Source organism: Xylona heveae (genome assembly GCF_001619985.1).
Source record: "Xylona heveae TC161 unplaced genomic scaffold L228scaffold_9, whole genome shotgun sequence".
NCBI classification, from domain to species: Eukaryota; Fungi; Ascomycota; class Xylonomycetes; order Xylonales; family Xylonaceae; genus Xylona; species Xylona heveae.
The window spans coordinates 1,332,686-1,359,011 of NW_017264201.1; the positions used below are offsets into that span (position 1 = coordinate 1,332,686).

The 26,326-nt window shown below is 46.5% G+C and overlaps 13 protein-coding genes across 13 annotated transcripts; 8 read left to right on the forward strand and 5 right to left on the reverse strand.

Moving 5' to 3' along the window:
* Positions 1–26: 26 nt before the first annotated feature.
* Positions 27–1,866, forward strand: L228DRAFT_249798 (putative D-aminoacylase). Its single transcript, XM_018333166.1, has one exon. The coding sequence runs from the start codon at positions 120–122 to the stop codon at positions 1,734–1,736; it is 1,617 nt and encodes a 538-aa protein (XP_018186512.1). The 5' UTR covers positions 27–119; the 3' UTR covers positions 1,737–1,866.
* L228DRAFT_183046 (hypothetical protein) lies at positions 1,779–2,189 on the reverse strand. The gene has a single exon (XM_018329586.1). It carries the CDS (start codon positions 2,048–2,050, stop codon positions 1,820–1,822), a length of 231 nt encoding a protein of 76 aa, XP_018186513.1. The 5' UTR covers positions 2,051–2,189; the 3' UTR covers positions 1,779–1,819.
* Positions 2,190–3,410: 1,221 nt separating this feature from the next.
* On the forward strand, positions 3,411–4,398 carry L228DRAFT_183061 (hypothetical protein). Its single transcript, XM_018329587.1, has 2 exons — positions 3,411–3,774; positions 3,845–4,398. The coding sequence occupies exons 1-2, from the start codon at positions 3,681–3,683 to the stop codon at positions 4,321–4,323; spliced, it is 573 nt and encodes a 190-aa protein (XP_018186514.1). The 5' UTR covers positions 3,411–3,680; the 3' UTR covers positions 4,324–4,398.
* A 666-nt stretch (positions 4,399–5,064) lies between these two features.
* L228DRAFT_213364 (putative aspartate aminotransferase) lies at positions 5,065–6,574 on the reverse strand (the record flags this gene model as incomplete). The annotated part of the gene is made up of 6 exons (XM_018329980.1): positions 5,065–5,149; positions 5,203–5,289; positions 5,344–6,006; positions 6,077–6,181; positions 6,245–6,378; positions 6,440–6,574. The coding sequence occupies 6 exons, from the start codon at positions 6,572–6,574 to the stop codon at positions 5,065–5,067; spliced, it is 1,209 nt and encodes a 402-aa protein (XP_018186515.1).
* A 1,172-nt stretch (positions 6,575–7,746) lies between these two features.
* On the forward strand, positions 7,747–9,089 carry L228DRAFT_240677 (monocarboxylate permease-like protein, mch4; the record flags this gene model as incomplete). Its single annotated transcript, XM_018331269.1, has 2 exons — positions 7,747–7,898; positions 7,961–9,089. 2 exons carry the CDS (start codon positions 7,747–7,749, stop codon positions 9,087–9,089), a joined length of 1,281 nt encoding a protein of 426 aa, XP_018186516.1.
* A 185-nt stretch (positions 9,090–9,274) lies between these two features.
* On the reverse strand, positions 9,275–10,356 carry L228DRAFT_249800 (hypothetical protein). The gene has a single exon (XM_018333167.1). It carries the CDS (start codon positions 10,182–10,184, stop codon positions 9,612–9,614), a length of 573 nt encoding a protein of 190 aa, XP_018186517.1. The 5' UTR covers positions 10,185–10,356; the 3' UTR covers positions 9,275–9,611.
* Positions 10,353–12,536, reverse strand: L228DRAFT_232610 (citrate synthase). The gene is made up of 5 exons (XM_018330600.1): positions 12,020–12,536; positions 11,763–11,960; positions 10,951–11,706; positions 10,797–10,879; positions 10,353–10,694 (listed from the first exon to the last, which is right to left on the reverse strand). The coding sequence occupies exons 1-5, from the start codon at positions 12,352–12,354 to the stop codon at positions 10,609–10,611; spliced, it is 1,458 nt and encodes a 485-aa protein (XP_018186518.1). The 5' UTR covers positions 12,355–12,536; the 3' UTR covers positions 10,353–10,608.
* Positions 12,478–12,980, forward strand: L228DRAFT_183079 (hypothetical protein). The gene has a single exon (XM_018329588.1). It carries the CDS (start codon positions 12,602–12,604, stop codon positions 12,911–12,913), a length of 312 nt encoding a protein of 103 aa, XP_018186519.1. The 5' UTR covers positions 12,478–12,601; the 3' UTR covers positions 12,914–12,980.
* A 120-nt stretch (positions 12,981–13,100) lies between these two features.
* L228DRAFT_256675 (3-oxoacyl-synthase) lies at positions 13,101–18,797 on the forward strand (the record flags this gene model as incomplete). The annotated part of the gene is made up of 6 exons (XM_018333934.1): positions 13,101–13,189; positions 13,247–13,273; positions 13,327–13,757; positions 13,813–18,153; positions 18,349–18,614; positions 18,675–18,797. 6 exons carry the CDS (start codon positions 13,101–13,103, stop codon positions 18,795–18,797), a joined length of 5,277 nt encoding a protein of 1,758 aa, XP_018186520.1.
* A 263-nt stretch (positions 18,798–19,060) lies between these two features.
* On the reverse strand, positions 19,061–20,340 carry L228DRAFT_256676 (putative gluconolactonase precursor; the record flags this gene model as incomplete). The annotated part of the gene is made up of 2 exons (XM_018333935.1): positions 19,061–19,581; positions 19,680–20,340. The coding sequence occupies 2 exons, from the start codon at positions 20,338–20,340 to the stop codon at positions 19,061–19,063; spliced, it is 1,182 nt and encodes a 393-aa protein (XP_018186521.1).
* Positions 20,341–20,641: 301 nt separating this feature from the next.
* L228DRAFT_284868 (2-methylcitrate dehydratase PrpD) lies at positions 20,642–22,096 on the forward strand (the record flags this gene model as incomplete). The annotated part of the gene is made up of 1 exon (XM_018336271.1): positions 20,642–22,096. The coding sequence occupies one exon, from the start codon at positions 20,642–20,644 to the stop codon at positions 22,094–22,096; it is 1,455 nt and encodes a 484-aa protein (XP_018186522.1).
* A 577-nt stretch (positions 22,097–22,673) lies between these two features.
* L228DRAFT_284869 (AMP-dependent synthetase/ligase) lies at positions 22,674–23,986 on the forward strand (the record flags this gene model as incomplete). The annotated part of the gene is made up of 1 exon (XM_018336272.1): positions 22,674–23,986. The coding sequence occupies exon 1, from the start codon at positions 22,706–22,708 to the stop codon at positions 23,984–23,986; it is 1,281 nt and encodes a 426-aa protein (XP_018186523.1). The 5' UTR covers positions 22,674–22,705.
* A 322-nt stretch (positions 23,987–24,308) lies between these two features.
* Positions 24,309–25,998, forward strand: L228DRAFT_279055 (MFS general substrate transporter; the record flags this gene model as incomplete). The annotated part of the gene is made up of 4 exons (XM_018335648.1): positions 24,309–24,368; positions 24,444–24,812; positions 24,871–25,437; positions 25,540–25,998. 4 exons carry the CDS (start codon positions 24,309–24,311, stop codon positions 25,996–25,998), a joined length of 1,455 nt encoding a protein of 484 aa, XP_018186524.1.
* Positions 25,999–26,326: the final 328 nt, after the last annotated feature.

Below are 26,326 nucleotides of genomic sequence, written 5' to 3' on the forward strand. Positions count from 1 at the left end.
TTGTGCACATTACTCCAGTAAACCCGGACATATCAGTTTCATCATTAACGACATACTGGCTGATTTTCAGCTAGATTTTATGACATTCCAAAGTCGAACACTTTTCCTTCTCAAACAAAATGACGGAAAGAGATGATATTGTCCGCCGTCTTCAGGCTCTGGAGCCCCTCATTCGCAAATTGTGCGGCATTTGTGGAGTTCCTGGTGTCTCTTTGGGTGTTGTACTCAGTGGGGATGTGATTTTCCGCTTGAATTTGGGTTACCGGAACCTTGAGACATCAGCGGCCACAGACTCGGACACCGTTTATCCAATTGGAACTATAGCGAAAACTTTTACTGCTTCCGCAATTGGAATTCTCGTGAGCGAAGGAAAACTATCATGGAATACTCTCATACGTGATATATTACCGGAATTCCGGAGCAGGGACTTGACTATTTCACAAAATCTGACGGTCCTGGACCTGTTATGCCACCGAGGTGGTCTTGCCCGATCAAATCAATGGTGGCAAGGAGCAGGGGGGGAATTACTACAGGAGAAGAGGCAAACAATTCCTTTCTATAGTACGCTAGAACCGGTGGGCACCTTCCGCAGTGACTGGGCGTATAGTAACTGGGGGTACGCCATCCTTGGAGAGGTCATTGAGAGAGCGAGCGGTTTGAGATACGGGGACTTTCTCTCAAAGAGGATATTCCAACCGCTTGAACTTGACTGTACGACTACTGCCGAGCCGGTCGCTGCCAATAAACACAATGTGGCAAAGCCGTATGCCGCGCTCGACGATGCGACACTGCATCCCCTGCCACAGCCTCCGGTACACGGTAACGCCATCATGGTCCCCGCCATGGGAATTAGCAGCTCACTCAATGATCTTTGCAAGTATGCCATCGCGCTTCTCCATGCGCAGCGGACCGAATGTCGCGGTGGCAATACTTCTCATCTCGTGCTACAGAATGCAAAGACGCATCTTGCCGGGCACATTTTCACCGCTCAAGGGACAATGGAAAAATCTTACGCCTGTGGTTTTTACCGAAGCCAGCTTCCCAGCACTGTAATGGGCATGGGATGGAACTCAATTTACGTGAAGAAAATGCCTACCATCATCCCACGAGGACATTGCGGTCCCCTGATCGCCCACGGAGGAAGTTTACCAGGATACCACAGCGCCATTGCGCTTCTACCAGAACTCGAAGCTGGGGTTGTCGTTTGCACCAACTCTATTGGGCTTGGTGATGCCTCTGGGTGGATCAGCATGGCGCTGGTTGAAGCATTAATAGATTCACCCAACCCGACAGACTTTACTCAATATGCGACGGAGGCGGCCATAGGCCACGTCAACAGCGTTCCTGCTCTCCAAGATAAGCTAAGAAAAGCAAAACGTTCGTCCATGTTCGTCCCGCCTCGGCCGTTGTCACAGTATACCGGTCGCTATCGTGATGCAGATCGGGACTGGGTCATCGATATTCGGCATAGAGACGCGGGTCATCTCGAGGTGCTCTTCCAGGGTCTGGAGAGCCAAGTATGGCCATTGACGTACTATGAAGACGATACGTTCCTTTGGCTAACTGAGAGAAACGAACAAGCCAGACGGGGACGGATGACAACTTACCCACAAGGGGATGTCTTCAAACTGATATTCATGGGAAACGGCAGCCTGATCGACCGGGTATGTTGGCCACAAGAGCCAGGTCTTGCCAAGGAGAAGCAGTGCTTTACGAAGGAGGAAACAGCACAATAATGAAGTCCCGAGAGTTCTCTTACCTACCTAGTCTGTTGATATGACAGCGACATTACTATTGATGGCAGGAAAGAGCGAGGTTTCTATAGCTTTACGAGTCCCTGCCCGTCAGCTGAAGTCATTGTCCAATAATTTTTACAACATCTGACGTTTCCCGCATCCCATGTGCATGTGCAGGTATTAGGATCTTTTACTGGTCCGTCAGATATCTTTTCTGACGGGGTCGGGGAAATTTTTATGGCTGGCAAGACCAACCCGAGATTTCGCAGTGCCATGAGCGTGCATGAATATGCAATAGCCTTAACGGAGCGCATTCCGATGCAGAAATCTCGATGAGTAATTTGCTCTTTTGCAGGCGAGGCAACCAGTAATAGCCATAGTCTGACACTGCCTCTTGCGCATCTTCTACAAAGCCCCGGACTCCCGACATTTGGTATGGGATCGCACCTAGCTATCACATCTGCACACGTTCGGACCATCTTTTCAGCGTCATTTGCCGGGCTTTTCATTGGGCAGTGCATTTTCAATTCTCAATTCCGAAAGACAATTGCGATATGTCCTACCTGAACCGTTGTGTCACGTTGCTTTGTAACAACGCCAGTAGTTATTCGGAGGGTTAAAACAAGTACCTGGATGCATGCTGTAATATACTCAGGCTGGTTGCCTGTTGCCAATGCCGAATATGCCAAACACCCACTTCGGATACCCGCAATCTTGAGCCAAAATAACTGGATGTGGTTGTCGCTCCTATCGTTTTGTTTCACTGTGAAAAGGGTTCAGAGCACGAAACATAATACTAAGTCAATACGGTACCTTTTTTTTTTTTTTTCGCTACGTTCGCCTTCCTGGTTCTGGCGATGAATAGTACCTGGACCACGGGGTTCGATTAGGGTCTGTTCAATGACTAGAGAGACTTTCAGGGTTTCTCTTGCGCCGAGTACACAAATAAAATTTCTGAATCATTGCGAGAGCACTTAATGAATAAGCTTCGCTGGCAAAGTTTGGCTTGGTAGAAGCTTCCAGCTAATTTCAGATTCGACGCTCTGCAGCAGAGCAGCGGGGGGATGGATATTCTTTGAATCCCTGCGCTCATAATGTCGTAACACGAACCCCGCATTTCCAATATTCCTGCCCTTGAAGGGCATCTCATTGTTGTACTGGAAGATCGACGGAAGCGCCGAGGGCATGAGTGGAAATTTGATCTCGCAGGCTGGATACATAACACTTGCAGTGTCTGTATTTGCCGAGCCTTCAGCTGACTTCAATAACGCCTTGTCCCTTGGTCCAGGATTTTTGTCCATTTTGAATCTCTCGCAGAGAAGCTTCAAATGCTATCATTCAACGTACAAGGCCTGAGCATGCCGAGCTATTGGATTGGTGAACAAAAAATTATTCTGAATTAGACTTCCCTTGTGAGCGTTGCCAGAAAAAGAATGCTTTCCTGACAGCATCCTCATATGGGAGAACATCTGGCTGGCAAGGGAGAGTATTGGAACAACCTCAATGCACCACGGGATTTAGGCGCTCACTCGCAGAAGCATATCATGCAGAGTGCATAATACCATGTCACGATAGTGTAGCAGGGTCCACAGAATTCCGATGATTTTGTCCCTGACGGGTGCGGACTGTGTTCATCCTCCACCCTTGTCGCAGAAGACCTCTACAATGTCAAGATCAATCTTGTCTAGTCCGTATCCATAGGGGCTGCGCTGCATCTTAAGCCGCAAGATGTGGAAGACTGCTGTTGGCAAGAAACAAGAGCAGGCACGCCACGCAAGGAATGGCCATTTGACCCCACCGAAACGCGCTCCAATATGGGCACAGATACTAAAGCTGTCACATAGTTCTGAGAATGGCCGATTGGCTTTGCGTATGGAAATACTTTACGAAAGGGGCTGGCTAGACACGAGTAATAAGCTGGATCTTTAGTTTTAAGTTCTCATTATGGACACTCTGCGGCTGGCCAACGACGAATTGAACAAAGACACTGATGTAGAGCGGAGAAAGGCTCGTAATCGCATTGCACAACGTAATTATAGTAAGTTCAAGGTATTTAGATGCTGCGGCTGCCATAGATATCCCAGTTCCTAATGTGGCTTTGTTTACAGGGAAGAACATCAAAGATCGGTTACGAGAATTAGACATCTTGCGAGCGCGAGAAACGACTGGAAGACCGTTAAATGTGAATCAGATTGCAAATGCCAGCTCAAAGGCTACCTGTTCAGAAGAATCTGTCGAGCAAATGGGAGTACGAAACCATGGCCGTGGTCCGATAACGCCTCAACCTTCAGATTCGCTCTGTATTGGAGAGGATATACCGACGTCTCACATACAAAGTCTTCAGTTTCCTGCTAGAGATGGCACGAAAGGATCCAGCGATGTACTTCATTTAGACTGGACGGAAACTCCAGTCCTACCAAGCCCGCCGTCGGCATGTAACCTGGCCTCCGTCGGGAGCCTGGAAAGGGACGCACAAATGGAGCATCCAAGAGCCAGCGACTTGGATTCATGTCAATCTGTACGAAAGCAACACCTTTTAATTGCGCCCTCTCATTATATTCCATTCTCAATGCGCAAGCTTCTCTAATGCACTTGTGATAATCCTGACTGGAACAGACCGAATGCCCAGATCCACTGCCAACCGAGACATTACTTCCTGGTCGAACTCCGCTCCATCAGGCTGCTGCTCGGGGACACCTACGAGTTGTGCAGCTACTGATTGAAAGAGGAGCAAATATTCACGCCGTGGACGAAGACGGCCAGAACATTCTCCAGCTGGCCTCTCGCAATGGACATGAGAGTATCGTTCGCTTTGCATTAGACCATGGCGCATCGGTAGACTTGTATGACAACTCCGGGTATACTGCACTTCACCTGGCAGCAGAGAATGGATGGGAAAACATAGTAAAACTTTTACTTGAGGCTGGAGCATACGTTGACTCTGTGGTCAGCATTTTCTGAGTCATTGGGATCGGAATTATGCTTGTATGTGGAATTATCGAGTCAGATCATTATATTTCTTTTGAGAACGCCCTTTCATCTGTGCCCTTGTATATCTCGTGATGGCCACATACTCTAATCTATCTCTCAGGGCAAGGTAAAGCGATAGTAATTACGATATGGCTACCAATAAAGTCTTTATAGCGACACGGAAAGAAGATATTCTTTCCACCCATTTCACATAGTGCTTTTCGAAACCTGTTCACGCATAATCACATTTCTCCAAAGGTCGAATTGATTAACTTGCGCTAGAGCCCGCCGGATATTCTCCGCCTTGGCTGAAAACAAAGATCTTAGATAAGCGTTGAACGCAGCCTGAATCTTGATTTCAACCTTCGTTCCGGTATTCGTTATTCCTAATAACCGTATCGATGCTTTGGGCCACATGATTGATATTCGATGAGTTCAGACCTCTGCTGTCGTCAGAAAAAGCTGTCGCTGACACAAAAAGGGAAATGATACATACGCAATGGAAAGTCTTCCTGTATCCTGAAGATAGACATGGTATAGGTGTCGGAGAGAATTAACCTCAGTGGGACTGAACCCGGTATATCTAAATCCCTTAGCCATTTTTCGTATCAAAACTCAAGAAATGACTTGCACTTACGAAAACATCCCTACTTGATCTGTAAGGAACGACCAATCCCCGGATGTTCCAAGCTCTTGAAGCCTCATTTGAAGTTGTCGTCTTCGTGAGTTCAACTCTTGTGAGATTGATCGAACGTCCGCTTCCCAAATCTTTCTAACTGAATCATTACTCAAGATTAACTCAACTATCTTTGAGCCAAAAGCGGGCATTGCACCCGTTTCAGCTCTAGCTAGAAGCTTCATGTGCTTCTCCACCTTGACAGTAGTTTCAGCAGCAGAAGTCGCCACCAATAAAATTCCCACACGCTCGCCGTACAACCCAAAGCTCTTGCCGTATGTTGCTGCGACTAGCATCGGAATATTCGCTTTGGCAAAAATTCGCAAAGCCTCACTATCTTCGAATGGATCACCCGATACAAAACCCAAATACGCTGCATCAAAAAAGGCAAAAAACTTCTTCCTTTGAAAAATATCGGCCAATCTTTTCCATTGGGAAATGGTAGGGTCACAGCCGGTGGGATTGTTGCCAGCCACCTGAAGGACAATGACTGATTGGTTTGGGGCGCTTTCAAGAGCGGCTTGGAATTTTTCAAAGTTTATGCTGCCAGTGCGATGACTGTAATATGGGATGCTGATGGCTTTGATGCCTAGGTATTGAAAGACATTCGGATGATTAAATGTTCTCTAGTCAGTATAAATTCCATCAATACTGTGGAATTGGCTTCCTACTCCATGATTCGGCTGGCATATACACTGCCTTCGCGTCGAGGTCTTTCCAGGGGCCATAGTGACGCTCGAGAAACACGGCGCCCATGTGGCAAGCTCCGCTGGCGCCAAGGGTCTGCATCGATGCGATTCTTGCCACGAACGATGATGAGTTAGCAGAGGTTTTTGGTTGGCAGGGCTCGTTAACATCGTACCGGTTTTGATGGATTAGGGTATTGTTGGCTCCAAAAAATAGATTGGCACTCAATAGTCGAAATTCCCTTGTGCCCAAGTGTGAGGGCGGATATTCGTGATTCCAGTTCGGATCATTATATAGGATCTCTTTTGCCTATAGATATTTGATCAATATACATCGTCAATGTAGTATGGCCATAATAGCTGAATCGCACCATTTTTACGGCCTTCATCACAAAAGGCCCTCCCGAGTCGGTGCGGTACACACCGCACATCAAGTCAGTTTTCAATGGACTCGTGTCATTTTCGAAGGCGGCTTGAAGAAAATTTAGATTTTCTGTGTGATACATGTTCAGCAGGAGGAAAATCATGGAATTTACAAAGAGTGTCCCTTACCTAGTTTAGGCTCGGAAATATCGAGAAAAGGGCATTCGGACATGATGAATTATTCTTTTATCTGTATCATCTTATGATAATTGAAAAGAGTGGACATGATATGCGACATGCCTCCTTTTAACTCGAATGAAGACTATCCGTTAATTTGCGGCGAAAGAAACTCCAGGGAAGAGTACACAAATCAGAACGAGGACTTGTTTCTAAAATGCCATGTAACGCACAGTCAAATATGACTGGATATTAGGCGGTTGCTTTCACCACTTTTACGATTCCGCTTATGGAGTTCCAATTGTCTACAGTGAAGCTTTCGCTACACCTTCATTTACGCTCGGTAAGCAGTCACATCTTTTCGACCACCATCTGACACGAGACATTTATTTCTTCCAATGGTATTGGCGGTAGACAAAATAAAATCCTCCTGTCTTTTTCGCATGATCGAGGCAGTACTCGGCTGGACTAAAAAAAATACGAAAAAGACTTATTACAACCGGTACATCTCATTGATAACGCATTACTCTCCGAAGTCATATGTCAAGTCCGATACAAAAGTTCACAGAACCGTTCACTGCCTTTGTTTCACCCTCGGACTTTCTTGTGTAACTGGTCTCACGTCATTTGCGCATCGAGAGAAGATGAATGACTGTGCAGCGGCAGCACAATTGCATCATGCTGGAACCTGTTGGTCAAGCATTGGCCGTTTGCATACACCACATGAGGATGTGGCGGCTTAGCGAAACGGTCCGACGTCAGGACAAGAAGATCCTATCGACTATTTCCGAATCATTTATCTTCATTCAATCGCATTAAGTCGTCTCTGATAATGCACTTGTCCGAAGAATTTACCACGGTCTTTTGAGTCCCTTCATATTTATCACTTTTGAGGTTCATTAGCGCTTACCCTGTCAACGTAGACATCCATTCACAAAGAACAAAGAGCCAAGGGATAAGGCCATGTTGTTGACTCCGAAGCCGAAGGCCGAAGCCGATTCCGGCGAGAACAGATATTCATAATATTCACGGCATATTTATCTCACCTGTTCCATCCCATCATGTCTTCTTATCAGATCTTTTGACTAGGGCAAACCTTCCCATTAGCACCTGATTCAACCACTCCGGCCGTCTTAGAATGGCATCTGCCGCGAGTCAGGAAAGCCTAGTCGAGGATGCTGGAATAAATTGTCAAGAAGCTCAACCCACCGCCTACGATACACCACCGGATGGAGGAATCCAGGCCTGGCTGCAAGTCGCAGGTTCTTTTTTCCTCTTTTTCAACTCATGGTAAGCATTAAACGTTGGGCAACTCGAATTTCAATTAGATTTATTATCCTAAAATTCTCCAGGGGCACTGTCAACACTTTTGGCGTCTTCCAAACCTACTATGAGACAAATCTGCTTCAAGATCAATCTGCATCAAACATTTCCTGGATCGGTGCTATCCAAGCCTTTCTTTTACTCTTAGTTGGGGTCATTACTGGTCCACTTTATGATGCAGGATATTTTCGAGCGCTCTTGTTTACCGGATCTGCCTTGATTGTGATCGGTTTCATGACTTTAAGTGTGTGCTCACAATATTGGCAAGTGCTCTTGGCTCAGGCAATTTGCATCGGAGTTGGCAATGGGTGCCTCTACATTCCTTCGGTGGCCATCATTCCGCAATACTTCTTCAACCGCAAAGCGATTGCCACTGGTATCGCAGCATCCGGCAGTAGCGTCGGCGGTGTACTCTATCCAATTGTCTTTCGGCAGTTGCAGCCTCAAATTGGATTCCCATGGGCGACAAGAATCCTCGGTTTTCTGGCCTTGGCCACCTGCTCGTTCTCACTCTGTACTATGCGGCTTCGCCAAATGCCAGATCAACGACGTGTCTTGTTAGAATTCTCCGCGTTCAAGGAGGCACCGTATGCATTATTTTGTTTGGCCATGTTCTTTGGCTACATTGGATTCTTCAATATTATCTTTTACATTCAACCATACGCGCTTAGAATGCATGCAATGGGGGAGCATCTGGCGTTCTATCTCGTACCATTGCTAAACGCGGCTTCTGTTCCTGGTCGAATCGTGCCTGGACTTTTAGGCTCCAGGCTAGGTCCTTTGAACATTTTACTGGTGAGTGCTTGCATCAGCGGAGCACTATGTCTCTGTTGGATTGCCATATACACCTCCGGTGGTCTTATCGCTTTGGCCATCTTGTATGGGTTCTTTTCCGGTGCATTTGTTTCGCTTCCAGCCGTGGCATTGACAACGTTGACCCCCGACTTCCGTTCCCTTGGCACTCGAATGGGAATGTGCTCCGTTTTGTGCGGCTTGGGTTCATTGTGCGGGTCGCCCGTGGCAGGCGCAATTCTGGATAAGACTGGATCCTATTTAGGAACTCAGCTGTATTCTGGTATAACTATTTGCGCCACGGGGGTTCTGCTTTTCCTTGCGCGAATCTGCAAAACAGGAACTAAATTGAGGGCTACTGCATGATGTTCTAGAAGTTATATTGCTTGGGCTCAGACGCTGACAATTGTTTTGAGACTGTTTGCCATATCGATTCAAAAATACGTTTGTGATTGATTCTTTAGTTGAAGGCTGATCCTTTTTTCAAGAAAAAAATTATATGAAATAAAAGAATAAGAACTTATCCCAAACTCTAAGGCTCAGATTTCGATTCGTGGGTGTTTTATTTTTCATCCGAACTCTCTCGTAGGGCTCCACCATCCAGCTGCCAGTGTGACCAAGGCAGGCAATACTTACCTTACTTAAGGTAGAATACTTCAGTTGGCGACTTGTCAATCTCCGGAACCAGTGACACGACCAGCCAATCCCGTTGTCGGCTTTACCCCTAGGTAATAAGAAATTATCTGCGGCATTAATTAATTCTACCACTTCTATGATACAGCGACAGTCATAACTTAGAACGCTCTCTCTCATCGCCCACGGCATTTCCTTGAGAGAATGATATCAATAAGATTACCATTTCTAATCTCGCTAGTGATTGCTGATGAATTAACCCATTGCTCCTCTGCCCTTCTTTCCCATCACGACGGTGCCCTGACTAACGTCGACTGTATCAAGCACACGCATACCTAGTCTCTTCTCGTAAGACTCTTTGCTTTTCTGGCTCGACGTGCGCAGCAGTGCCCATCGCAGGTACGGTAATGGACTTAGTAACTCATCAACACAATCGATCAGCCAGCCTCCGAGGCCGAATCCTTGGTATTCCGGCAGTACATAAAGGTCGGTCAGAAATGCAATGGTAGTGTTATCAGTGACGAGGCGCGCAAATCCAATCTGCTCTAGATGTGTTGATACTGAAGCGCCAGCGTTGGTTGTCGTCGAGTGAGTTTCCGAAACAGCAGGGTCGGTACTATGGGTGCTCTGAGTAGTAGTCTTGTATACACCGAGGCAAAATGAGCCGTCGACAATCTGCTGCAGAATTTCATCCGGAACAGCTGTGGTCCAGTATACATATTCCTGGTCGAATACAGCGTTGATCGCGGGGATCGAGAGAAGTGTTTTATCGGTCGATATTAAAAATCCATCGCGGACCCAATTTCGCGTTTCGGTCGGTAACGACATGATCGGATATACTCCGTATAGTCAGAAAAATAAAAAGCAAGAATTTTAATTTGGTGATGGTGATGGAATTTCTAATGAAAAGAGGACCAGAGAATAGCGAGAGAATATTCGGCACAGATTAAGACTGAATTATATCTCTTCGATTGTCTAAAATTGATAATGTTGACTCACTACCTACTTCAGACGTATCAATGCACCCCGTAGGATACGGAAGGTCGTTCGTTTGTCCTCTTATATAAGGTATAACTACACACCGACTGGGGGAATCGCTAAGCGGTCTGGAGCTCGACCTGGGCCTGACTCATTCTATCGTCCAGGTACCTCTGTCTAACATATTTCTCAAGCGACTAGGTCAATGCAGATATAATAACCTAAAAGTAAAAAAAGAAGAGCGAAAAAAAATACGAGTTTCTATCAATCATAATTATGAGGGAAGTCCATCATCAACGAGTGTGAGGTTGAGCTTTCCCTGGTAGATTTGGCTCGGACGCCAGATATGTACATTGCCGCCTATTTTATAATATTAGTAGTGAAGGGGGGGGGGGGGGGGGGGGGGGGGGGGGAAGGAAAGATTTATTCCGATAATAGGCAGAAAATGAAATGGGTTCATACTCATGGCTTCTTTCCAATGTGCTAAAAATCCCTGAGCACGAGATAGCATCGAAATTGGTAGAATAACCTCAGGAGGAAAGCCCCTATTTTAAAGTCAATCACAAACGGTTCAAGGAATGCCCAATCAGAGGTGCTGGAGAGCGGGTATCCAAACATTGCTTTATATGCGAATGCAGCAAACAAATCTGCATTGGGTTTCAGTTTGCGGGAAATAAAATACTCATCTTCCTGTGCAATCCTGTCGAGTTCGAATGCAACCTTCAAGAGTGGATCCTGAGCGATCTCGTCCTGTAGATCGTCCAGAACGTGCTTGATAAAGACATATCGGGGATCAGAGACACGATAGACACGGTGGCCGTAGCCATAAAGACGTTCTTTGTGCTCTTTTACCCGACTCAACTTCAATGGAATCCTTTCGATTGAGCCAATCTCCTCGATTTGTTTGTACGCAACCTCTATCGCACCGCCATGGAGCGGGCCATACATTGCAGACAGGGCGGAGATGATACTCGAAATCAAATCTGGGAGTGCCGAGGCTGTGTGTAAAAGCGCAGCAGTTGAGCACGTCATTTCATGGTCTGCGATGACGACCCAAAGACGCTCAAAGGCATCCACGTATCGTGGATTGGGAAGGCCAGTGTGCGGGTCGACATGATTGGTCATGTAAAACCAGTTTTCGATATATGAGAGATCTGGCCTTGGATTGTTAAACCTCCGGTTAGAATGATGAGTGTATGCCACGGCCGTGATGACGAGGAATCGAGAGACGAAATTTATGATTTCATCATCTATAACACTAGGTTCACCAAGAAAGATTGTTTTAGCTTCATGAGCGGGTACCCGATTCATCTGTGTTGATTGTAGGGCAGATAGACCAGCAATAATCATGCCCATGATTGAACCCTCTCGGCTACACTTTGCGTTAGAAAGCGTCTTAGTCAGGCATGCTTTGGGCTGTAGGCTCACGGAAATGATCGGATAACGTCAAAGACAGCTTTGCCTGGCAAAGGTACGCTGTTGATATTGACTTGCAGCTTTGCTCGCTCCTCCGACGAGGGCCATCGCCCCCAGATCAACAGGTGCAGGGTGTCATAAAACCCTTTCCTGCCCACAATCTGGTCAATCGAGTACCCACGGTATTGAATTATTCCTTTCAGACCGTCACTAAAAATTGAATTAGTTCTTGACAGCTCCACCAATGCAAAAATGATGAGAGCACCTACATGTAGGTGATCTCGCTTCTCATCACCGCCGTATTCGAGAAGCCGGGATCGTACACTCGAAGCCCTTTTTCATTTTGATCGGCTTCGTAGATCCCCGCAGGAGCAGTAATGTGCTTCAGGTCGCTGGCTGTTATGGCGTTGTTCGTTATAGGAATGTTATAATAGCTCCCTGTCCGCGAGTCGACGACATGAAGGACGTCGGATGTTGGCTTCTGAATCTCGCTTGTGGTCTTTGTAGCGATGTCTTCTTTTACCGACGGCGTGGCTATCGAGCGGCTAATTGAACTGCCTATGAGGGTTGTATTGTCGGCGATATCTTGATGCGGTGCCATCATTTAGGTGTCTAATAATCGAAGATAATCAAGGGCTCCTATACTCTGTACGTGATGTAGAAGCTCATCACACACAGCTCCTACGTCGAGTGCGGAACTCACTGGTTATTATAAACAATATTACAAATAATAACATTACAAACGGGTTTATCAATCACGACGGCGTGAATATCATCCTGGAAGACATGGCTGCTGCATAGAACTGTGGTCTACGGAAGGCATCTATGGAGGGAGAATCATCCGCCCCGGCATGGGCGGGTTCCGGAAACATCGACGCAGAAAGTCCGCTCCACGGAGAAAACCTGTGCCGAGTACGCTCAAGTGTGTAGGTCGGAACTTCGTTTCAGCGAAGCATCTACGCAATCTCAGAATGGGTGGAAGGACGATGACCCTTGAGACTAGTCCAGCTTGTCGACTCTATACTTCAAGACGTACGCGAGACGAGTCGCTGTTTCTCATTCCGAGCCCTGCTACTACATTCCAACAGCTGTTGATTGAGTTGTGCAATTGTGCATTTGTGTGGATAGTTTCCAAAATAATGCAGGGGCACTGGTCTCCATGAGGCCTTGGTCAAGCGTGAAAGGAGTACAAATCCGGGTTACAGTGTCTTTCATATATAAGGTCCGAAATAATTGAGGATTACTTACCCCTCTATCCTTGTACAGGCATTTGTCTTCTAATGTACACATTGAATTGAACATTTGTTTTCTTCATTACTTTTAAGCACTTCCTACACCTAGCAATTGCCCATGGAGGAAAAGCGTGAAGAGCGGCCTTCGTCACTACAAATCTGCCATGAACAATCTTTATCTCGAAATCTCTTAATCGAGTTGCTTGCGTTAGTTGAAAGTGCAACCTAGCTTTGTCTTGACATTGCTAACTATTTTTTTATTAGGCACCAATTTGCATTCCCCGTCAAATGGTAAGAAATAACTCAAACGATACTCGAGGCTTATGCAATAATGATTAATTTAGGATCGATACACAAAATGCAATTTTTCAAAGCAAACCCCCGGTCAAGCGAGTAATCGAGATTGGACCGTCAACAACTCTTACAAATATTGCAAAGAGAACTCTTAAGCGCAATGCTTTGTTTGGAGACAATTCGAGGACATTAATATCAACGTCATCTGATATGGGAGAGATTCTATATCACTACAAGCATGAAGAATCTTTTCCTGTCGATACGGGTGAAGATGCATTTGTCGATAAAGACGAATCATCGAATAGACTCGAAGTAGCACAGAAGCCTTTGGCTGACCAGCGGGCGCCGGCAGAACTTTTGACGCAAGTGCTTGATGTTCCACTGTCAGCAGAAGATGTTGTGTTGGTAGTAGTGGCAAGCAAATTAAGAGGTCCCGTGTGGAATATTGACGGGCTAAAATCTATTCGGACATTATCTGGAGGTAGGACTATTGAGCTATCCATTTGACTGAATTTATCTAAGAGAATCCGTCCTAGGAAAATCCACACTACAAAACGAAATAGTTGGAGACTTGAGTACAGAGCTTGGAAAACTACCTGAAGGAGTTGAGGATTATGCCCTGAACGGATTGGCAACAACCATGAATGAAAGCTACTCTCATCAACCAAAAGATTATATACAGGGCCTGATATCATCTTTTGTGGCAACAAAAATGCCGGCCGGCCTTAGCCAGTCCATGATCAGGGATTATCTGAGCACCAAATGGGGATTAGGACAAGGCCGACAGAATGCAGTCCTTTGCTGGGCAGCAGCAGCTCCTCCTCCGGTGCGCTTTCAAAGTCGCAGAAGTGCCTATGAGTATTTCGAAAAAGTCGTGCATCACTACGCACAGAGAGCTGGTATTTCATTACATCCGAAGGCTGTAGGGATAGGTAGTGCCAAAGACAAGTCTCCTGTCATCGACAAGGTAGCATTTGACACAGCCATGAAAGAGCATAGGGAGTACCTCCGCGAGCACATGGACCTACTAGCAAGGCATCTGGGCACTGAACCTTCACAATTTGGGGCTGTCTCCAATCAAAATCAACCCTACGACCAGAATCTCGTTGAACTTGTCTCAACCGAGTTTGATACTGAGTTTCTAGATGGCTTAAAACCTCGGTTTGACAAGAGAAAAGAGAGACGATTCAATTCCTGGTGGAACTGGGCTCGCGAGGACATCATCAACTTATTTCATGCGCAAGCACTCCATGATTCATGTGGACCTGAAATCACCCGCAGTATCCAACGCATTCAAAGAAGATGGGATCAAAATTTTGTTCCACTTGTGCAATATCTAGGCTCCATGTCGACCAGCCTAGAGAGAAGTGCAGATCTCAAAGCACTCAGTCACGATATTCTGAAGACTGGTGACGAAGGAAGTGATATTTGGCCCAGATATGTCTTCGATGAGCCCTCATTCGCCCCCAAAACAGCCGTGGATGAAAATGGGAACATTGAATATGTACAGGTTCCTCGATTCAATGTACAAGAAGGGACAAGCTATATCAATTGGCTAAAACGAGGTTTCTCCATTCCAGAATCTAACCTTCAAATACCTTTCGTTCATCTCTGTCGGAAAAGCCAAGGAAATTGGATATATGACGATTCTATGACAAAAAAGCTTTTGACTGCTATTATGGCTGGAACGACCGAAGGATACAATTTTATTGGGAAGACTGCGCTTGTCACCGGAGCGGGAAAATCTTCCATTGGTGCAGAAATCGTCCGTGGACTCCTCGAAGGAGGCGCTCGAGTGATCGTGACAACTAGCGGCGATGTGTCAGTGTCGGCAAAGTTCTTTGAGAGCATTTACAAAGGTTCCGGAGCACGCCATTCAGAATTGATCATTCTGCCTTTCAACCAAGGAAGCAAAAAGGATTGTGAGGAGCTAGTTAGATATTTACTCCCTCCAGAATCTCCGATCGCTCTAGATTTCATTGTTCCATTTGCAGCTATTTCGGAGACGGGTCGACAGTTGGATGAATTAGATGGCAGATCTGAACTTGCACATCGAATTATGCTCGTCAATCTATTGCGACTGCTAGGATATTTGAAGCAACATAAAGAGACCCTGGGCTTGAATACCCATCCTACCATGGTCATCTTACCATTGTCACCCAATCATGGATCTTTTGGAGGCGATGGCTTATACTCCGAATCAAAGATTGGGCTAGAGACATTGTTCAACCGCTGGCACTCCGAGTCCTGGTCCGATTACTTGACAATTTGTGGTGCAGTCATTGGATGGACACGCGGAACAGCGCTCATGGCAGACAACAATATTTTGGCTGAAGCCGTCGAAGCGCAGGGAACCATGACATTCTCCACATCTGAGATGGCTCTGAATATTCTTTCACTTATGACACCAAGTATTGTGATACTGGCTGAGGACAAGCCAATCTACGCAGACCTTACTGGTGGTCTATATGTTGTGGAAAATTTAAGAGCGGTACTAAAGACTGCGAGAGAGTCGGTGTCCACAAAAAGCAATATTGCAAAAGCTATATCCCGAGAACGCTCCATATACCGTGAAACCCTTGATGGAAAATTGGATGACACAATTTTACCATCGTCAAAACGCCGAGCATTACTGAATCTCAAATTTCCTGAATTGCCGACCTTCGCAAGCCTAAGAGCTGAAAGCAAGGCTGTTAGCAGTATGGTGGATCTCAAGCACACCATTGTGATTGCAGGATATTCAGAGCTGGGGCCATGGGGAAATTCACGTACAAGGTGGGAGATGGAGTATCAGGGAGAGCTCACCCTTGAGGGTTATGTTGAAATGGCATGGTTGATGGGCCTTATAAAACGCAAACAGGGACCTGAGCAGTACGCAACGTCTTGGGTAGATACTGAATCTGAACAATCGATTGATGAAAGCGACATACCTGAGCGTTACCATCAACGGATTATGAATCACTCAGGGATCCGGGTAATAGAGCCGGAGGGCTTGGGGGGGTATGACCCCAAAGCAAAAGAGATCTTGCAGGAGATTGTTGTGCAGAAAGACTTGCCTGTGTTTGATGCCTCAAAATCCGATGCAGAGGCTTATAAACGACGTCACGGCAATCATGTCACGATTTTTCCAAAAGATGATGACTCCAACGAGTTCTCTGTACAAATTAAACAGGGTGCGCAGCTACTTGTACCTAAGGCCATACCGTTTGACCGCAGAGTCGCTGGACAGCTGCCTAAGGGCTGGAACGCACAACGATACGGCATACCAGAGGACATCATCTCTCAGGTAGACCCGATTACACTTTATATTCTTTGTTGCGTCGCAGAAGCATTTCTCAGTGCTGGTATCAAGGATCCTTTTGAACTGTATCAGCATGTTCATCTCACCGAGATTGCAAATTGCCTGGGCACCGGAGTAGGCGGGCTGACATCGATGCGTGGTGTATATCGTGATCGTTATATGGGAAAGTCGATCCCCAATGATATCTTACAGGAGTCATTCCAGAATTCTCATGGGGCTTGGGCAAATATGCTTCTCTTAGGGGCAACGGGTCCGATTCGTTCACCGGTGGGCACCTGCGCCACTGGGGTAGAATCTCTTGACAGTGGTTGTGAAGCAATCAGGTCCGGTAATGCCAAAATAGCAATTGTTGGTGGGTCAGACGATTTCCAAGAGGAGCTGTCTTACGAGTTTGCAAACATGAAAGCTACTACTAGTTCAGAGGAACAACTTAAGGCTGGCAGAAACCCAAAGGATATGTCCCGACCCATGACCTCGTCTCGCGCAGGGTTTATCGAGTCAGCTGGATGCGGTGTTCAGGTTCTCGCCACAGCAGAGCTTGCCTTAAGGCTAGGCCTACCCATCTATGGCATCGTAGCCTATAGCCAAATGGCAGGGGATACCGTTGGCCGTTCAGTTCCGGCTCCGGGAAAAGGTGTCTTGACAGCCGCCAGAGAAGCCTCTGGGAGAATTCCTGTACATTTAGATTCCCATCGTTCTGTTTTCGACAAAGATGAAACCCGGATCAGAGAATGGCGTGCGGCAAAATTTGTCGCAAAGGCCAATGAACAGCCCACCAGTCTCGAAGACTCTGTCAATGCACTGGCAAACATAGAGTTGCGGGATCACCGAAGCCCATGTCCGTGTCACCTTAGGGGCTTGGATCATCGAATTTCCCCGATCAGGTCTGCGCTGGCCATCTGGGGTCTTACAATCGACGACATTAACATGGCATCACTCCACGCTACATCCACCAAGGCAAATGATAAGAACGAGCCGGAAGTTTGGAATCAGATGATGGATCATCTCGGCCGGTCTGTAGGAAATCCGCTTCTCTGCATAACACAGAAATATCTTACTGGACATCCCAAGGGTGCTGCGGGGTCTTGGATGCTGAATGGAGGCCTTCAGGTCCTACAAACAGGCATCATCCCCGGAAATCGCAACGCAGACAATATTGATAGCGCACTGCAACACTTTGAGCATCTTGTCTTTCCTTCACGTACAATTCAAACAAGCAACGGAGTAAAGAGTTTCATGATGACCTCGTTTGGATTTGGTCAAAAAGGTGGCTTGGCCCTTTTAGTGGCACCCAGATACCTTTTCGCAGCGATTAATGAAGACGAATATCTTTGTTATAAGACAAGGGCAAAGAAACGGTTTCAACAAGCCGATAGTGCCTTTGTCAATCGACTTTTGAACGAAAATATCGTTCAAGTTAAGGAAAAACCAGCTTGGTATAAGACAGGCCCAGAGCTTGTTTTTCTGGACCCAGAGGCACGCGTCAGTCGAGGAGAAGATGGTAAATTTTTCTTTGATCCAGAAAACTTACACCCACTTACTCCGGTAAGTATGGACTGCAGCGTTGGATTAAAAAGTAACAGGCACTATACTGTGTCTTTTTCCCAGGACACCTCACAAACATTGCAACTCGATAGTTTACAATCGGAACTGCCTTTGAATAATGGTAATCTGCAGCAACCAGACGCTTTCAAAAAGTCCGCCGATATTCAATTTGAAAAGGAGGCCCTACTTTTGCAAAAAACACAAGCTACATTGCAAGCAAACCTAGGACACTTGGATCATATTACGACCGGGATAGATTTGGAAAATATATCCTCCGTGCCATCTACAAACAAAGTGTTTGTAAGAAACAATTTTACTCTCCTAGAAAGGGACTATTGTGCTAAAGCACCAAATCCTGCTGCCTCTTTAGCAGGGAAATGGAGTGCCAAAGAAGCCGTCTTCAAGAGCTTGCAGATACCATCACTAGGTCCAGGTCAATTTCTTCAAGACATTGAAATACAAAATGACAACAGCGGTCGTCCAATTGTAAAGGTAAGTACTGTGTTATATAGTTAACTGGGGAGATTTATATGCTTACACAAAGGTATCAAGCTTCATAAGGGCGTCCTTGAAATTGCAAGGGAAGAGGGGATACAATACATAAATGTTAGTATCACACATTCAGAAGATGTGGTTGTGGCTGTGGCTATTGCCGGTCGGAGCAAAACAATGTGAATTCTCTTTAAAAGTATTTCTATTAGATAGCCAATGTACTAGGGTGTGTACAGATTCAATTACGTTTATAGGACCTTTTCAATTCATATTTTTTTTTGCACCTTTAGTCCTTCTAGCAAGCGTATTGTATTTTCTGATAACTTATTTTGACTCCTTTAGTTGCAAAAACACACTTGCTGAATCGTGCTATAAACATGGAAAATGTAATCAATTGTATCAAAAGCCCAACAGGCAGTCTATTACACCAATTACTTGGGTACTTTTCAAGGGCCCCTCAGTCTACAAAGCACCCGAGCTGCACCGCCTTTTCCAACAGCCCAGATTTGCTCTCCATCTCTGCCAGCGAAGGCCAGATTGGCCACAGTAAAATTCGTCAGAATTCGTGCAATTAGTTTCCCATTTGGAGCAAGAATATCTAGTCCATGTCCGGCTGCCGTGATCAAATAGCCATTCCTACTGACTTTGATGCCATCTGGCACATATTCAATTGCTTGGTAGATGGCCCTTTTATTTCGCAGACTACCATCTTCAGCATCGACATCAAAGGCATATACTGTTCGGGGGCCGGTACTTTTATACTGTAACGGTTTCCCAACACCAGATGGGCTGCCAGCGCCAGTGTCTGTCAAGAACAAAGTTGAGCCTGACAGAGAGAATGAGATACCGTTGGGTTCCTGGAGGGACGATTCGACCATAGTAACTTCGCCTGTTGATGGTGTAAATCTGTATGTCGCAGTCTGCAGCTGAGGCGCCTCCGAGTTGACACCTGTTGAATGGGCATAGTCTTGAACATGGAGAAACTTTGTTAGTTTACGCTTACCAAGCTATTCTTGCAATTCGCTGCTCTCTTTATTCGCTCATGTTCAATTCAGTTCAACTCACCATTATCTGTAAACCACACGTCACCAGCGGGCGAGATGTCTAAATCGTCCACGCTATTGAAAAAGTAACCATAGTAATTGTTCAGCAGAGCTGTACTATGTCCAGACGAAATGTTCAGCGTATATATACCCGGTCGGATTGGCATAGAACCAAGCTTCTCGCTGCCACCTAACGTTGCATAGTATATCAAGCCGTCGCGATACCGTGCCCCAGCTCCCGCATAGATGGGGGGTTGAGCCATGCGCTGTGACAATGTCGGCGGGTCATTCGTGAGGTCAACCACTAGTTGGTAGAGATAGTCTTTTTCCAGTCGAGACATGTATAGCTCATTCGTCTCCGGAACATACACTGGGCCCTCGTGTGTAACCTCTGTCAGCTCAAACATAAAGTCCAATCGTGGACTTGGCCCAAGGATATCAGGTCCCATGTGAGGATCGAAAAGGACGAAATGAGCTTGCTGCACTGCCTGAAAGGAATGATCATCGGGCATCTGGATGGTGGGGTATGTATCGGCATCTCCGATCACATCGTGAACTTCGCGTTTGAAACCTGGGGATAAAACACTGCCATGATTGTTCACACAGACCACAGACGGAAATGAATAGCCTGGACAGGAATTTATTACAGGAGAGATGCTCAACACGCTGGAATTTCCGTACATACTCGGCGACATAGAAAATGCTTGTTGACTCATGTTTAGTACACAGGTCTGGGGACTGGCCACCTTACCATTAGTGATGCCAGTACAGCAACCTTATGGGCCCGGTGGATCACAATAGTGGAAAGGTGATTAAGAACAAGCATACAAGTCTGATGCGAATCCCGTTCGGCATATCGGATATCCACCACAGCAGCAGCATGGTTAACATCGGAATTTTGAACCTCCGTGAGAGAATACTTTAACAATGCGGCGGATATGATATCGAAGAGTGTGAAAAAGGAAGGTATCAATTCACGACACAATGACTGGGTCCCTTCAAGAGGCTGCTACTGAGCCAACCGCGAGCTTAAGCAAATGGGTTGAGCACTTGGACGCAACCACGATCCCTCCGGACGTCCTCGAGCGCGCCAAATACTTAATCTTGGATGGCATTGCATGTGGCCTCGTTGGTGCTCACGTGCCCTGGTCAGAGCAACTTGCAAATGCCGTTCGTCAATATGAGCCCAGAGGAAAGTGTAGAGTCATTGGATATGAGGACCACTACGGACCGCTGGCAGCTGCTCTACTCAATGGTGCCTTTATCCAGGCCACGGAACTGGACGACTACCACAGCGGTGCACCCCTTCATTCAGCCAGTGTAATTCTCCCGGCTCTTCTGGCCGCGACTGATGCGGCCGTGGCACCAGACCCAATATCGGGCCTTTCTCTCTTGGTTGCAGCCATTGCGGGATTCGAAACCGGGCCTCGCATCGGTCACGCGCTATACGGCTCGGATCTACTGTCGCGTGGATGGCATTCTGGGCCCGTATTTGGCAGTCCCGCTGCTGCGACAGCGACGTCAAAGTTACTGGGTCTGAATGCCAAGCAGATCGAATCGGCCATTGGCATCGCCGCTACCCAAGCGGGCGGGCTTATGTCTGCCCAGTACGAAGGGATGATCAAAAGAGTTCAGCATGCATTTGCCGCAAGGAACGGCCTTTTTGGGGCGCTGCTCGCGCGGACGGATTACCTTGGAATCGAAAAAGTGTTGGAGAGACCATATGGTGGCTATCTGGCTATGTTTTCTGCCGGTAATGCACGAGATCCGCCCTACCTCCTGAGTGAGATCACTAAGCAGCTTGGCGATCTGTGGCATACACAACGTATTCGGATCAAATTATACGCGTGCGTGGGAGGCTGCCATGGTCAGATTGAAGCCCTGGAGCAGCTACAGCAATCTTATCCTCAGCGTTTTGCGGCTACGGCCTTAGGTCAGATCAGACGCATCACCGTATGGCTGTCGGCCCCAATACATGCCCATGATGGCTGGTTTCCAGAACAACGCCCCTTAACCACCACCGGTGCTCAGATGAATGCCGCATACATTGGGGCGGTACAGCTTATAGATCGTCAGGTGCTGCTGAGCGAGTTTGCGGAACAGTCATTGAATCGTGCTGAGATCTGGGACATTGTTGATAAAACAGAGTGTCTTCACTCGTCAGACTTTGATCTGCCAGACCGGATCTGTGGAGCTCGAGTGCGTGTGCAGTTTCAAGACGGGTATGCTGTCGAGAAAACAGTCTACCAACCCAAAGGATTCGATCCCCCGACCACAAACGAGGAGATTTACCAAAAATGGCGGCGCTTGGTTTCCAGTGTGCTAACCATAGAGCAGCGGGAAGCCATTGAGCATACTATTTTGAAGTTGGAGGAGCTTCAAGATGTCCGAATATTGACGGCCATGCTATCAATCTGTGTTAGAAATCCATTGGGCTAAAACAATATGAAGCATTCTACGGTAGACTAAAGCACTGACATTTCGCGAGTTCCTCAGAACAACCTGGACGGATAATTCTATAGATGGTAGCAACAAGCTCAACACCTAACATGGGAGACTTTGTTTTTTTATGCACCCAATGAGCGCTTTTATTGTACTTGTCTTCGTCCCTGCTGGACGAGGGTACGTAAATTAAGACTCGGTCAAATGTCAGCTGGCGAACCGATAGAAAAACTAATAAAAGACTTTTCATGCTCACAGGTACTTCTAGTCATTTTAGTCACTCTCACTGATTTTTTTGGATTATCCCATAAAATGGCATTGCAATGTTCTCGGCATAGGAATTTCCTGTTGGCTGATGTGATCTGGGTTCCGTCGCGGTGCAGTTATTTCGCAATTCCGAAATCCCGAAAAGAATCATCAATTGCTGCACCCATCTGGAACAGCATTATGCCGTGTACACAGAAAAAAATAAATACTTCAGGAAGCACGTTGGTGTCGTTGAGAAAAAATTATTTAGAAGTTACTTTCGCACACGCATAACGAAGCTCATATAGCGATATCATTCGGAAGATCTAAAAGAATAAATTATCAGCTCAGATCACAACCATGGCTGATCCACTGCACCTCGTTCTCCAAGAGCTCGTGAAGTTTGTCCGCGCCAACTCGCCTTATTATCGCGAACTGTACAAAACTCTAGAGCCCAATGTTTCCGATCTACAAAAGCTTCCTGTGATCCAGAGCGAACAGTTTTGGGAAGCCAACACTGTGAACAACAACCGTCTCCTGACTGGGCCCATAATTGATGGTGGCATTTATGCCAGTGGAGGGACAACGGCGACACCAAAGATCTCCTATTATACTAGGGACGAGCTCCGGCGCCTTGTGCAAGCGTTGACCATTGGACTCGTACGCTCCGGAATCATGCCCGGCGACCGCATAGCCAATCTGTATAACGCAGGAGATCTGTATATGGGGTTTCTGCTCCAGATACTGTCCCTTCAAGAGTTCTCGATACCAAACGTCAACCTCCCAATCACAGGAAATATCGCGGCACAAGCAATTGTCAACCATCTAAAGATCTTAAAGGCAACGGTCATTTTCACCAACACGACGACGCTTTTGCGAGTGGCCGACCATATCTTGCAAGCCGGTTCGCCAAACGAGAACATCCGTTTGATTTTGTTTGCGGGAGAGTCTATGTATCGGGATCTCCAGCCACTCTTGAAGCGTGCATTCCCTCAGGCTAAAGTTGGCCCGCTCATGTTCTGCTCTGTGGATGCAGGAATGATTGCCCTACCGATCAAACCTCTCACAGAGGATGCGATTGATACGGATGCTACATATGTCGTCAACTCCCCCTCTATCATTCTTGAGCTCTTGGACGACAACGATAAGCCTATAGTTCAGTCTGGTCATCCCGGTCGTGTTGTGATCACAGACTTGACCCGCAGGTTGCAGCCAGTGATCCGCTACCCAATGGGAGACGTTGGAGAATGGGTTGACTTCAACGCCCAGACCTTTGCCGTCCGAGGACGCGATGCCGTCGCTGTCAAGGTCAGCACCGTTATCCTGGAACTGCCACTTCTGCGAAAAGTTCTTGCTGAGACGTTGGGAGACACCGTTCTCACATTGTTTCAAACGGTGATACGACGGAGAGAAAACCGCAACCAGGTGATCTTCCGCATTGCAAATGGCAAAGAGCCACCGAATCCAGAATTGGTGGAAAAGGAAATACATGCAAAGCTGGCAAAACTACGTCCCCAATATGAGTACAATGTGGCACAGCACAATATTTTCCCAATTAGCTGCGAATGGGTCGGAATTAAGGAGCTGCAATTCAATGTGCGGACTGGAAAGCTGAAGGATATTATTGACGAGCGTTATTGATTAAGATGATTTCACTGCTGCTAGTACATGTGCATGTTTGATGAGCACCATTTTAAGAGAACTCGGAATATAATGCTGGAGGCCATCTACCAAAAGGCCGATACTAGCTCATGTTCAATAATACTCTCGGAATTTTGGAAATCCGAGATCAGAACCACCGTGTAGGAAGTGTTCATCCTATCTAAAGACGGGGTTCCTATTAATAATACACAAGCAATTTTAAATATATTTGCACTTCGTTTCCCTGACGTAGTAATTTATATGGTCACAGGGTGATAGATTAATTAAGTCTGTTGTATCCTGGCTATTCTATGCCACCAGCATGTCTATCACTGTGCGCACCCCGCTATTGAGAAATGAGCATGTATCATCTCAGTTACGAGTAAGCTCCTCTCCGCCCTATATTTGTTTGATAGGCAATGTTAGGGGTAGGAATTAATATTTATAAAATTAACAGGAATGGGATGATCCACGCAAATGGTCTGCAGTTCGAAAATGGACTCTTGCAATACTCGTCTCAAATTATGCTGTCATGGGTCCTGTTTCTGCTTCTATGGTTGTCACGAGTATAAAAGAGATCTCGGCAGACTTGAATCTACACTCCGAAGTGGCCTCGCAATTGTTAGTTGGAATTTTTGTGCTGGGACTGAGCTTGGGGCCTCTTTTCATGGCACCTCTGAGTGAGGTCTATGGTCGCTGTCGGGTTCTAAATACAGGCCATGCCTTATTCCTTGTTGTAAACATTCTGTCTGCTTTGGAGACAAATGGAAAAAGATTCTTGCTGCTACGGTTTTTCGGAGGATTTGTTGGTAGCAGTCCGAATGCAGTATGTCCATTTCATGTTTACGCTCCTATGCTGTCTAGCTAACTGACTACTCACAAAGATTGGCACTGGAATATTGAGTGACCTCTGGAGCAACGAAGATCGAGGACATTCCCTGGCAGTTTATACCTTTCTTCCTCTCGCAGGACCTGCCATCGGTCCCATCATGGCACAATTGATCCTCGAGAAGGCGTCGTGGAGGTACATCTTTTGGGCAAGCTCTTCTTTTATCGGGGCAACCTTACTGGTTGGAATCTTCCTCTTGCAAGAGACGTTTGCTCCTGTGCTCCTGAGAAAGCATTCAGAGCAATGCATAAGACCAGGTCATCCAACCCGTTGCAATGTCGAGCATCCCTTCAACAAAAGTAGTGATAGAATCACATGGTATGCACTACTTAAGCAGGAGATGTCTCGTCCATTCATTCTGCTTGGGAGTCAACCGATCATCCAGATTCTGGCTTTGTATATTGGCTATCTATTTGGATTGAACCAGTTGACTATAGCAACTTACCAGTCTCTCTGGACCACATCATATCGAGAACCCAAAATAACGGCCTCGTTGCATTATATTTCGATCGCACTAGGTTTTATTCTTGGTTGCCAAATTGGCGGACCCATCAATGACAAGGTTAGGATACCCTTTCTATCCACATTTCGTCTCAAAAAAAAGGGGGTTCATGCTTCTTTTCTGCCAGAATTTTTAATCATGTTTGACGTTATTTTGTACCAGATATATGCAGCTCTGAAGCGCAAACACGGAATTGGCCTCCCTGAATTCCGTACTACGGCGATGATCATTGCCTCAGTTTTTGTTCCAATTGGCCAGATTCTTTACGGCTGGACCGCACAAAGGACTTGTTATTGGATTTTTCCTGACATCGGAATCGTTATCTATTCTTTTGGTCTGATCATAGGCTACCAGTGTATCCAATCTTATGTTCTTGATTGCTACCCCACTTACTCTGCATCGGCAATTGGGGCTCTTAGCTTTCTACGGGCCCTTGCAGGCTGCGCCTTTCCGGTTTTAGGGCCTCCACTATATCGTGCACTCGGTTACGGGTGGACTAGTTCATTGCTAGCTGCAGTTGCAATACTAGTGGGTTTACCTGCGCCGATGTTGCTCAATGCGTGGGGTCCGCGACTCCGCAGGCTGAGTCCATACGCGGCTGGAGAAACAGTGAATCTATAGTTGTCAAGTTCGCATTTGGCATGCTAAAGATCGATGGGCAATGGTGCCATGGATATGTGCCTTTTCATCCATCAGAGTGGCTCTACACAACCACTAGGAGTATATGACTTCAATGTCTACACAGAAAGTCAAGTTGATCGAAGAAAAGAAGAGCAAGCCTTCCAGCAATACTAGCTTCATACATTGTTTCACTTCTTCTCATTTACAAGAGGTTCTGTCTTTGATATTGCACGATGCTACTCGTCAAAGCCTGTTGTGTTTCTTGGATAGAGTGGGTCTTTTCCTTTCATAGCTCCTCAATATTTCTCGACTAAGGTAATTACGGTCA